At 33.4% G+C, this 13,099-nt stretch overlaps 1 protein-coding gene across 16 annotated transcripts in view; it reads left to right on the top strand.

The window, feature by feature from the left end:
- Positions 1–13,099, top strand: part of BCAS3 (BCAS3 microtubule associated cell migration factor) — a 569,341-nt gene that overhangs the window by 162,264 nt on the left and 393,978 nt on the right. For all 16 annotated transcript variants that reach the window (XR_014238437.1, XM_082372026.1, XM_082372012.1 and 13 more), the window contains exon 13: positions 6,531–6,624. Coding sequence is in view for 15 of the 16 variants with exons in the window: in XM_082372026.1 (XP_082228152.1) it covers positions 6,531–6,624 (94 nt within the window). In the remaining variant the exon portion in view is untranslated. The remainder of the gene's footprint in view (positions 1–6,530; positions 6,625–13,099) is intronic.

Raw genomic sequence — 13,099 nt, 5'->3', positions numbered from 1 at the left:
TACACACTGCTATATTTAATATGGATAACCAACAAGGACCTACTGTATAGCACAGGGAGCTCTGTTTAATATTATGTAACAACCTAAATGGGAGAAGAATTTGAAAAGTAATAGATACATGTATATGTATAACTGAATCACTTTGCTGTACACCTGAAACTAATAAACATTGTTAATCTGCTATAGCCAATAGAAAATAAAAAGTTAAAAAAAAAAAAGAGTCTCAGAGACCTTTGGGGCAACATTAAACATATCAACATATATGTAATTGGAAGATTGTTTTAGGGAATAATGATGTTTCTCAGTTGATAGTTCCCATGATAATAATAGCACAACAGAATGGGGAGGAAATGGAGCTATATTGGAGCAAGGAGCTATAATTTATTGCAGTTAAGTGTGGAATTAACATGTAATTTTGTTGTCTATACAGCACCTTATAGCCTGTACAGTAACCACTTAAGAAATTAATCCAAAGAATTAACAGAAGATAAAAATAGTAAACATTAAAAATAATTGTTTAACACAAAGGAAGAGGATCAGAGCAACAACAAACACCTGAGACATAAAAATAAATGGAAAATGGCAGACCTAAATCCAATTATGTGTGTAATTATATTAACTATAAATGGACTCAAGTTAAAAGACAGTGATTGTCAGACCAGAATCACTTTAGATTCAAAGACATAATTGGTTGAAGTAAAAGGATGGAAGAAATGTACCATGCAAACAATAACCATAATAGAATTGGAATGGCTATATTAATATCCGATAAAAGACTTTAAGTCAAGAAATATTGCCAGAGAAAAGGAGGGATGTTTCATAATGATAAGAGGGTCAATGTAATAGGTAGATAAAACAATTAATAATGTGTAAACACCTAATAACATAGTGCAGCAAGCATTAAACAAAATCTGACAGATGGAAAGAAGAAATTCTAGCTAACATTTACAGTTTGAGATTTAAATACTGTGCTTTCAATAATTGATGGAAAAGCTATACAGAAAATTTTTAAAGATTTAGAAGACTTGATTAAGACTGTCAACCAACATGACCTAAATCTTCCCCCAAAACCTACAAACGTAAGTTTGTTTTCAAGAACATCTGGAACACTTTCCAAGATAGACCATGTGATTGACCATAAAGCAAATCTAAAGAATGGAAATCAGTAATAGAATGAAATTATGAAATGAAGGAGTCTCAAGGAAATTAAAAAATATTTTGAATGCAATGAACATAGAAATAGAACATATCAGAAATTATAATTGCAGCTATATTATTGAATAATGGGAAAATTACAGCTTTAAATGGTTATAGTAGAAAAGAAAAGTGGTCCTAAATTAATAATCTTAGCTCTCCATTAAGAGATTTCAAAAACAGCAAATTATAACCAAAGCAAGACAAATGAAGTAAATAATGAAATATTACCAGGAGTCAACAAAATAACAAACAGTGAAATGATGGGGAGAATCCACAACTGGTTCTTTGAAAAGATTAACAAAGTTGATAAATCTGATGATATAGCAAATGGGATTGTTTTCTTAATTTCCTTTTTAATTTGGTCTTTGTTAGTGTATAGAAACGAAACTGATGGTGAGTGTTAATTTTATATCCTGCAACTTTGTTGAATTTTTTTTTGTGTGTATGTGTGTGTGTAATCTGTAAAATCTATTACAGAGATAATTTTCTTTCTTTTCCAATTTGTATGCCTTGTATTTCTTTTCTTCTTCTTTTTTCCCCCTCCTTTTGGTCTGGTTGCTATGGCTAGACCTTATAGTACTGTGTTGAATAGTAGTACTGAGTGTTGGCATCCTTGCCTTTTTACTGATCTTAGAGGAAAAGCTTTCAGTCTTGCCCATTGTGTGTAATATTAGCTTTGGACTCTGCATATGTAACTTTTATTGTATTGAGGTAGTTTCCATGTATTCCTAGTTTGTTGAGTGTTTTTATCATGAAAGTGGTTGAATTTTGTCAAATTCTTTTTCTGCATTGATTGAGATGATCAATCAATCATCTTTTGTTCTTCAGTTTGTTAATGTGGTATATTACATTAATTGATTTTTGTATGTTGAACCATCCTTACATTCCAAGTATAAGTCTCACTTTTCTTGGTGTTTGATCCTTTTAATGTGTTGAATTTGGTTTGATCCTGTTTTCTTTTAGATTTTTGCATCATTATTCATCAGGGATATTGATTTGTAGTTTTCTTTCTGTCTTTCTCTTGGTCTCAGGACAATGAGGGCCTCATAGATATATCTTATAATCCTTTTTATTTCTGTGACATCAGTTTTAATGGCTCTTGTTTCATTTCTAATTTTATTTTTATTTTTATTTTTTTGAATTTTTGAGTTTTATTTATTTTTTTATACAGCAGGTTCTTATTAGTTATCCATTTTATATATATTAGTGTATATATGTCAATCCCAATCTCCCAATTCGTCACACACACACACACACAAACCCCTGCCACTTTCCCCCCTTGGTGTCCATACGTTCTCTACATCTGTGTCTCTATTTCTGCCCTGCAAACCGGTTCATCTGTACCATTTTTCTAAGTTCCACATATATGCTTTAATATACGATATTTGTTTTTCTCTTTCTGACTTACTTCACTCTGTATGACAGTCTCTAGATCTATCCATGTCTCTACAAATGACCCAATTTTGTTCCTTTTTATGGCTGAGTAATATTCCATTGTATATATGTACCACATCTTCTTTATCCATTCGTCTGTCGATGGGCATTTAGGTTGCTCCCATGACCTGGCTATTGTAAATAGTGCTGCAATGAACATTGGGGTGCATGTGTCTTTTTGAATTATGGTTTTCTCTGGGTATATGCCCATTAGTGGGATTGCTGGGTCATATGGTAATTCGATTTTTAGTTTTTTAAGGAACCTCCATACTGTTCTCCATAGTGGCTGTATCAATTTACATTCCCACCAACAGTGCAAGAGGGTTCCCTTTTCTCCACACCTTCTCCAGCATTTATTGCTTGTAGATTTTTTGATGATGGCCATTCTGAAAGGGAGGGGATGGAAAAAGATATTCCATGCAAACGGAAATCAAAAGAAAGCTGGAGTAGCAATACTCATATCAGGTAAAATAGACTTTAAAATAAAGAATGTTACAAGAGACAAGGAAGGACACTACATAATGATCAAGGGATCAATCCAAGAAGAAGATATAACAATTATAAATATATATGTACCCAACATAGGAGCGCCTCAATACATAGGCAACTGCTAACAGCTCTAAAAGAGGAAATCTATAGTAACACAATAATAGTGGGGGACTTTAAAACCTCACTTACACCAATGGACAGATCATCCAAACAGAAAATTAATAAGGATACACAAGCTTTAAATGACACAATAGACCAGATAGATTTAATTGATATTTATAGGACATTCAGTCCAAAAAACAGCAGATTATACTTTCTTCTCAAGTACGCATGAAACATTCTCCAGGATAGATCACTTCTTGGGTCACAAATCAAGCCTCAGTAAATTTAAGAAAACTGAAGTCATATCAAGCATCTTTTCTGACCACAACGCTATGAGATTAGAAATCAATTACGGGGAAAAAAATGTAAAAAATACAAACACATGGAGGCTAAACAATACGTTACTAATCATTTCTAATTTTAGCTATTTGAATTTTCTCTCTTTTTTTGTTAGTCTAATTAAGGGCTGTCAATTTTGTTGATTTTTTTTTTAAGAAAACAAACTCTTAGGGATAAACGAAAACAAGGAGGTGAAAGACTTGTACACTGAAAACTATAATACATTGTTAAAAGAAGTGAAAGAAGATACAAAAAGTGGGAAAAACATCTCGTGCTTGTGGATTTGAAGACAATGTTGTTAAAATATCCATAGCACCTAATGTGATATTAAATGCAATACCTATCAAAATCTCTATGGCATTTTGTGGCAGTAATAGAAAAAACAATCCTAATATTCTTATGGAATCTGAAGGGACCCTGAAAAGCTGACACAATCTTGGAAAAAGAAAAACAACACAACTCTGCCTCATTTCAAATCCTATTGCAAAGCAATGGTAATTAAGATGATGTGATACTGGCGTAAAGATAGATATGTAGACCAATGGAACAGAATAGAGAGTGCAGAAATAAGACCATGCGTATGCATCCGAAAGATTTTTGACAAGGTTGGAAAAAGCTCACAGTGGGGAAATGGCAGTCTCTTCAACAAGTGAGTTCGGAAAACTGGATAGCTACATGCAAAAGAATGAAGTTGGACCCTTACCTTATTCCATATACAAAAATGGTTATAGATTATAGACCCAACCATTAGACTGGAAACTATTAAACTCCTACAAGAAAACATAGGAGAAAATCTTTAGGACATTGGATCAGGCAATGATTTCTTAGATATTAAACCAAAAGCACAGGTAACAAAATAAAAAATAGACAAATGGAGCTACATCAAACTTTAAAACTTCTGTGTCTAAATGGAAAAAATCAACCAAGTGAAAATGCACCCTATGGAGTGGGAGAAAAGCATTGTAAATCATATGACTGATAAGGAATTAATATATAGTATGAATAAGGAGTTTCTACAACTCAACAATAATAATAATAAAAAAATAACCCGATTAACAAATGGACATAGGACTTGAATAGAAACTTCTCCAAAGAAGATGTAGGGATGTCCAATAAGCATATGAAAAGATGCTCAACATCACTAATCATTAGCAAATCAAAAACACGGTGAAATATCACCTCCTACCTATCAGGATGACCACTATCAACAGAACAGAATTTAACAGTGTTGTCAGAAGATGGGGAGAAGTTGGAAACCTTGTGAACTTTTGGTGGGAATGTAAAATGATGTAGCCATTATGGAAATCAGTATGAAAGTTTCTCAAAAAATTAAAAATAGAATTACCATGTGATCCAGTAATCCCACTTCGGCATTTATATGCAGAATAATTCAAATCAGGATCTTGAAGAGATATTTACACACCCCTGTTCTTTGCAGTGTTATTCACGGTACCCGGGAGGTGGAAGCAATCCAAATGTCCTTTGTCAGATAAATGGATAAAGAGAAATGTGGTATATACATACAATGTAATAATATTGCACAGCCTTAGGAAAGAAGGAAATCTTTTTACATGTTACAATGTGGATGAACCTTGAGGACATTGTGCTAAGGGAAATAGCTAGTCACAAAAGTACAAATACTAAATTCTTCCTTTTATTTTGAATATCTAAAGTAGTCAAAATCATGGAAACAAAATTAAAAGGTGGTTACTAAGGATGGGAGGAGGGAAGAAGAAGAATTAGTGTTTAGTGGGTATAGAATTTAAGTTTTGCAAGATGAAAAAGTTCTAGAAATCTGTTAGATAACAATATGAGTATACTTAACAGAACTGAAGTGAATACTTCAAAATGGTTTAAGTGGTAATGAAAAAAATCTACAGACAGAAAAATGATCAGTCTGCAGCTTAACTGAATTGCAGGTTCTAGCCAGAACAACAAGGCAAGAAGATTAAAGCATTAAGATAGGAAAGGGTGACAAATCAGATGTTTCTATATAATGGATTGTTGTAATGGTTGTAGTACTGTATAAAATCATTGAATTGTAAACATAAAATAAGTGACTTTTATGGAATGTAAATTATACCTCTGTAAAGCTTTTTACTCTAAAAGAAAAACTAACTTTGCCAGTGTAGGACTACTTCCTGGATTACTTCAGATTAAATTCTTTATGTCTATCATGATCCAATATTGGTACAGTAGGTTTTTCCTTTGCAACATTAGATATGTGAAACTTTTTTGTTTCTTGAGTTAATTACTTGCTTTGTAAAATGAATACATGTTATTTTAAAACTTTTTTCCTTAGGGATCATTGAACAGTGTACTCACAATGGGCAAATTGTATGGAATGTAAATTGTATTTCAGTATGCTTAGTAAGAAAATTAAGGGGAATAAATTTGAGATACAAAACTGCCCGTTCCAATATACTTTTGCTTGGTAATATTTTCAAAGAAGTGATGTGTCCATCTAAAATCTAGGAGTTAGATTAAAGTACAAAAACCCATAACTTTTGTATTTTAAGTAAAAAATATTTCGATAATTCCTCTAATATATGGCTGTTTGTTTGTATTTAACTTATGTTGTTTTTCACTGTTCTGTTCCAGTCACGGCCAAGAGTTTTTCAGCAGGCCGTAACACAATAAGAACTCTTGTTCCTGTTCGTAGATGAAGCTCTGCATAGCTGACTTTATGCTTTTCGTTTTTTTCTGAACCTACGCTTCAAGAAATTATTGTCTCTGTCATGTACAGTCAAGTTAACCAACTGTTTTTAGAGGTTATATGACTGATCTGCTGGGGACATGTTACATCTTTTCCTTATTTCTGAAGTGACATTCTCACCTTATATTGCCAAGAATAATCTTCAAATGTAGCGGAAACATGTTATTTGGTCAGGGATGCAGTGGTGTAGCTGTGTATATCTTCAGGCTCAGTAGTTGGTTAACTTCCATTTGCCTTCTTCCTTTTTGTAAAGGTGCTTGTGAGTGAGGATTCTGACAGTGATGGCATCGTGGCCCATTTCCCTGCTCATGAAAAACCAGTGTGCTGTATGGCTTTTAATACAAGCGGTATGTCCTTCCCCCCACAACCCCCCATTTATGTTATGGGTTTTCCAACCAATTTTTTGAAAATAGAAAATATGAAATATATGTGTTAGTGTATATGAGATAAGTAAATAGTTTTCAGTAAGTGATTATTGAATGAATGAATTTATAATAAAAATTTAGAAACCCTCTAAAGATTAGTTTTACGCTGAGCAAAGTTGTGATTGAGTAGTAGCAGTAGATAAATAATAGTAGATAAACTGTGCTGTTGAATTGCATTGATTTCTGTATTATTAGTAAGGCAAGGACTTCAATATTCGAAACTACATATGTATGTGAATGGCATTTTCTCTGTAACTTCAAGTTTCTTTTTAACAATACAGTGACAGATGTACTGTAACCCTGATTAAACAGGGCTTCACATTTTAATATAGTGTGTGTGTGTGTGTGTGTGTGTGTGTGTGTGTGTGTTTGTATTTTGCTGAACTGTTTGAATGTAAGTTACATACGTGATGGCATTTCACCCACTACAAATTAAGCATACATTTTCTAAGAATAAGGCCCTTCTTGTACTTTATAGCCAAATATTATATTATATTCAGAAAAGTAACACATTATATTATCTAATATCCAAGTCATAATTTAAAATTTCTCAATTGTCTCAAAAATGGGTTCTCTAACTGCTTCAAATCAAGGTCTAATTAAAGTTTACTTCTTACATTTTATGTCTCTTTAGCTCCTTTTAATCCAATTTATTACTTTCACCTTTTTCCCCCTAAATTTCAGTGTCCAGAGCAGTTATCTTATCCAAATTCTGCGTTTGTCACGTATTTTTTTCATTATAATAATGTTTTCCTTATTCCCTAAAAGGCTTTTTAAATACATTCAGGCCTAAAGATTTTTTTTTAAACTTCCTAAGTATTCCTGTCTACATCATTTCATCCCAGCAGGAGACACATTATATCAGGCTCTCTTGCAATTTATGATACTATGTTTGATCACAAGAATAAGTTAGTGACCCATCAAACATCTACATTTTGCAAATAGGTTGTCTTGTGGAGATTAGCAAGTGCAGGGTGTTATTTTGGCCTCATTTCTGAAACAACTTTTTACTAAATAGTTTTGTTACATTGAAGGCTATAGAATGGTGGTTTTTCTAATTCTATCATATTTTCAGCATTGATTAACTGCTGTTATTCTATTTAAAATAAGATTTTTCTCTCATCAACCATAAATGAACCATAGTTCTCCTGTATGCAAAAAACAGGGCAAAAATGTAATACTTTCTCTTTACCAATTTTCATAGTTAGGAATTGGTTTAATACGTCCAGTGGTGGAATTCCACTTCAGTAGACTTATTTTTAAAATACTTTGATTATGAATAAAAGATAAAATTGCTCTTATGCTTTCAGAGCTGAAACAGTCTTTGTAAGTTTGCAATCTTTTCCTTGCTTGGTGGGTCTGAAGAGACTGCCATTTTTATCTTATTCTGCAGGATATTAGGTAAAATTGATGGAAAGGCCCATCTTTTCCCCCTTCTTTTCATCTTTTCAGATAAAGAATGATGGTAAGAGGATAATATAAAGTATTTTGAATGATTTTCCTCCAATTATCTTCGGTATTTTCAATAGAGAGGAAGATTTTGTAGTAATTGTTGATCATTAGGATTGATTTAAGTAATGAAGACAAAGATTTATTGAAATGTTCTGAATGTTGTGGGAATTAAGTTAAATTTGAAGAAACAGTCTGGAAGTTATGTCACTTATAGCACTCTACTTGGAGTAACCAGTATGGCTCATTTTGATAGTCCATCTGTTATGTCAGATCTCCTTTGTATTAATATATATTTCATATTGCCATAGTTAGGGTGCTTCAGAAGTCTGAAGCTGTATTTTTTCCTGTCTATGAATTTCCATTGTTACCAGAACATCTTATATAACTTAAAGAATGTTGTAGTTACCTCTATCATTGTGTCATTGTGTACCGGTTTTCATAGTTTCAGAATGTCATATAGTTGGAATATTACAGTATGTAGCCATTTCAGATTGGCTTCTTTCACTTACTAATATGCAGATATTTAAGTCTCCTCTGTGTTTTTTCATGCCTTGATTGCTCATTTCTTTTTAGCACTGAATAATATTCTATTGTATGGATGTATCATACATTATTTGCCATCTGTATATATTATTTATTGAGCTGTCTGTATCTTTCATCCATTTTTTAATTGGTTTGTTCATTTTTTGATTGTTGAGTTTTAAGGTTTCTTTGTATATTTTGGATAACACTCCTGTATCAAATATGTGTTTTGTACGTATTTTCTCCCAGTCTGTGATTTGTCTTCTCATTCTCTTGAAATGGTTTCTGAAAATCAAAGTATTTAATTTTAATGAAAGCCAGCTTATCAATTATTTCTTTGATGGATCTTTCCTTTGGTGTGTTATGTAACACTTCAGTACATATAAATTGACATTCTTGTACTGTTGTATTCTTAATTTGGTCTCACACCAAATCTTGTAATTTCTTGGAGGGAAGAGAATTTTATGAGAACTATTTTATGAGTTTTAGGATCTCTTACAGTTCTTCTTGAATCTAAACTAGAGCTTCTTAACCTGGGTCTGAGAGGTCCATGGGTAATATTTAGACAGTATGTGAACCTAGAAAGAAAAAAAAAAAATTACATCCTTATTTTCTTTAACCTGTAATGAAAATTTCTTTCACTTATGAATATGTACAATAAACCACTGAAATACTAGCTTGCTTTTGAGTTTGTAATAGAAATAATGGATATTTTCATATCATTTTGATGTTATTTATATAATTCTCTAAATAATACTTATGGTTCAAAATCATGGTAGAGCCTTTATTTTAATATATTAATAAAAACATATTCTACCACATGTCAATTTTTATAACCCTAAGTATTTGACTTTGTCTTTAAAAAAATATTATTCTAAGAGAGAGGTTCGTAGGCTTCACCATATTGCTGAAAAGGTTCATGGCACTAAAATGTTTATGAGCCCATTCATGCTTGGTGTGATTTCACCTGTTTAAACTAAACACATTGGAAGCTAGACTTCATTCACAGTGCCTGGTTCAGTCCCTACCCATGGAGTCTGCTGGTGGCATAGGGACTTTTTTTAAAAAAGGAAGATAAATCCTTTGGGGAGTAAGGACGGAGTGCTAGGAGGTGAATATTAACTTGGTCTTTTGCTTTTGGAGAAAGTTCTTAAAAAGGAAGTCAGTTCTAAATTGGAAGCAAAAGATGATTAGGAAATAATGATTCAGTGCCTGGTATATAAATTAATGTTAGTTGAATGAATGAGGCAAAAAAAATATGGCACATTTGACATAGATTTTGAAGCAGAGGCTATACAGTGGACTCATCAGTTTGTTATGTGGCAGATTTATTTTTCAATGTGTCATCATTTCTGCAAAATTTTATAAAATGCTTTGTATCTGTGTAAAAATTTGAATTAAATGGAGGGTTCATAATTCAGCAAGCACTCACAACATTGGTTTGCAAAATCTTTTATAGAAGCTGGTAGACACAGATTTCGTGCAGTTGCTTACAATTCATCTTCGTTATTTACTGTTCATCTCTGAGTATTTTTGCCATTCAGAATATGGCTTTTATTGTTTGAGTATGAACAAGTGTGTACATAAAATATTCAATTCTCAATGATTTGAAAACCTTGATTTTATTTTAGCTATTCAGTAGCTGAACAACATCTTAGAGAAAGGCATTGCACTCAGCTATGGCTGCTGACTATTATCCAGCTCCTATCACTAGGTGACATTTTATTTTGCTTGTCTAGTTTCTGTATCACGTTCCTCGTTTTATCCTAACACTCTTGGATTCAGACATACACACAGACATATGAAATATTTGAGGCAAGAGGCTTCTTTGCCATTTGTAAATGCATGAATATCTTAGTAGTTATTTTTTTTCCTTGTAATTTTTTATGTAATACTTAAAATATTTTGGGGAGATCAAATGTATTTTCTATCAAAATTTAAGTTCTCTATGACTTTACTTATAAGATGAGGCACTTTTCTGTTCTCTGGCTGAGTTATTTCTGTTAGCTTCTGAACTTTCATTAATTGCTATTTTGTACAAAGGCATCTAATTTAAATGGCCCTTGCCATAACACTTGTTTTGTTGTTGTTTAAATAGTACCTTTTCAAAATGTAACTTTGTAAATCCCCTAGTAATACCCCAGTTTTTCCTTACGTGTATCCAATATATATTTCAAAATTTATTTATATTCAAGTTTTAACTAACCCTCTAATAATTCTCTATTTGGTTAAAGGCATTTTCATTTGGTATGTAATGTGACCAATAATAACAATAGTGCTTGTTGAAGTACTTTTAATGGGCATAGGGAAGTTCACTTAAAAAAATAAGTGAAACAAAACATATAAGAAAAGTTGATTGCCTGTTTTTTGTTTTTAAACCTGATTTTCTCTAACTGGTTTCCCTGTATATATGTATCACTGTTATACTTTTATTTAGAGAGGCATATTTTTAGCTGCCAGAATTACTACCATGTCCTGTGTATCAAAATTCAAGAACAAACCAGGAATGTTGTCCACCTCCTGAGAAATTTTAAAAACAATGTGCATGATGGAATAACACTGCAAAGTGAATTAAGGAGAAAATGTAGATTGTTTGACTGGGTGGCATGCAGTTTAGCCTTGTATGGGACCTAGTCAGAAAAGAAATGAAGGGATACCATTAAATAGGGCTGTGGAACTTTCAGTTCAGCAGCTGCATTCAGTTTGTTTTTCAATTTCTCCTTCCCATTCTTGTTTATTAGCTGTGACTGAGTCCTGAATTAAAACAAATATTTTAATGGCAACATTTATGTTTTGGTTAGAAGAACGGGAGAGGCATCATGCTTAGATCTAGGCAGATTCAATATGGGTGGTGGAAGTTTGTTGCTTTCAATTATTTAGATACACAATGCGTATATTTTCTATTGTATTTTCAACCTTTTCTAGGGAACTTCTTTTAAAATTAATAAACTATTTTTTAGAGCAGTTTTAGGTCCACAGCAAAAGTGACTGGAAAGTGCAGAGAGCTCTCGTATTCCACCTTTCTCCCATCCCCCCCACCCCCCAGGCCCACACCCACAACCTCCCACGCTAACAGCATTCCACACCACATTGATCATTTTCTTACAGTTGATGAACCCATGTTGACACATTATTATCAACCAAAGTCCACAGTTTACATTAGGGTTCACTCTTGGTGGTGTAATTTCTATGGGTTTTAACAAATTAATATGGACATGTACTCACCATTATAGTATCATACAAAGTAGCTTCACTGTCCTAAATGTTTTTCATGATATTTGGGACTTCTCAGTCATTATTTCTGCCTCTTTTCCCCTCTTCTTTCCTTCTGGGACTCCTGTAGATTCACCTCCTCGATAGTATCCCACAGATCTCAGAGGCTCTGTTCATTTTTCTACGTTCTTTTTTTGTCAAGCTGGATACTCTCAATTGATTTTTTCTGCTGTTTAAATCTGCTTTTCGAGCCAGCCCCTCTATTGAATTTTTCATTTCAGTTATTGTAAATACTTTTCTACTCCAGATTTCTATTTGTTTCTTTTTATAATGTTATCTCTTTATTGATTTTCCCTACTTGGTGAGACCTTATTCTCATACTTTCCTTTAATCCTCTAGACATGGTTTCTCTGTATCCTTGCTAGCATTTGGTAGTCTCATCATTTTCTATTTTGTATATATATATATATACACTAGATATAGGTCCTCTGTAAGATATGTGATGTGGAAATCTTTTTTCCCAGTAAGAAGTTTTTCCTTTTGTATTTTTAATAGGGTCCTTTGCAGAGCAAAATTTTTTACTTTTTGTGAAATCCATTTTTTTCTATTTATTTATTTATTTATTTATTTATTTTTGACTGTGTTGGGTCTTCATTGCGGAGCATGGGCTTTCTCTATTTGTGGCGAGTGGGGGCTACTCTTCATTGTGGTGTGTGGGCCTCTCATTGCGGTGGCTTCTCTTGTTGTGGAGCATGGGCTCTAGGGCGCGCGGGCTTCAGTAGTTGTGGCACACGGGCTCAGTAGTTGTGTCTCGCGGGCTCTAGAGCGCAGGCTCAGTAGTTGTGGCGCACGGGCCTAGTTGCTCCGCGGCATGTGGGATCTTCCTGGACCAGGGCTTGAACCCGTGTCCCTTGCATTGCCAGGCGGATTCTTAACCATTGCACCATCAGGGAAGCCCAATTTTTTAAATAATTTTTTATTCGTAAATTTGGGATTATGCTGTACATTTGTGAACTTTTTTTTTTTAATTTTATTTTCTTGGCTGTGTCGGGTCTTAGTTGCAGCACTCAGGATCTTTGTTGCAGCATGTGGGATGAGGGCTTTGTTGTGGTGAGGGCTCTCTCTAATTGTGGTGTGTGGGCTCCAGAGCGTGCGTGCTCATTAGTTGGGGCATGCAGCCTCTCTAGTTGTGGCACATGGGCTCAGTAGT

This window comes from Balaenoptera borealis (assembly GCF_965194805.1).
Source record: "Balaenoptera borealis genome assembly, chromosome: 20".
In the NCBI taxonomy this organism is placed as follows: domain Eukaryota; kingdom Metazoa; phylum Chordata; class Mammalia; order Artiodactyla; family Balaenopteridae; genus Balaenoptera; species Balaenoptera borealis.
Note: the sequence above shows the minus strand (reverse complement) of the source record. Positions and strands in the feature narration are given on the sequence as shown.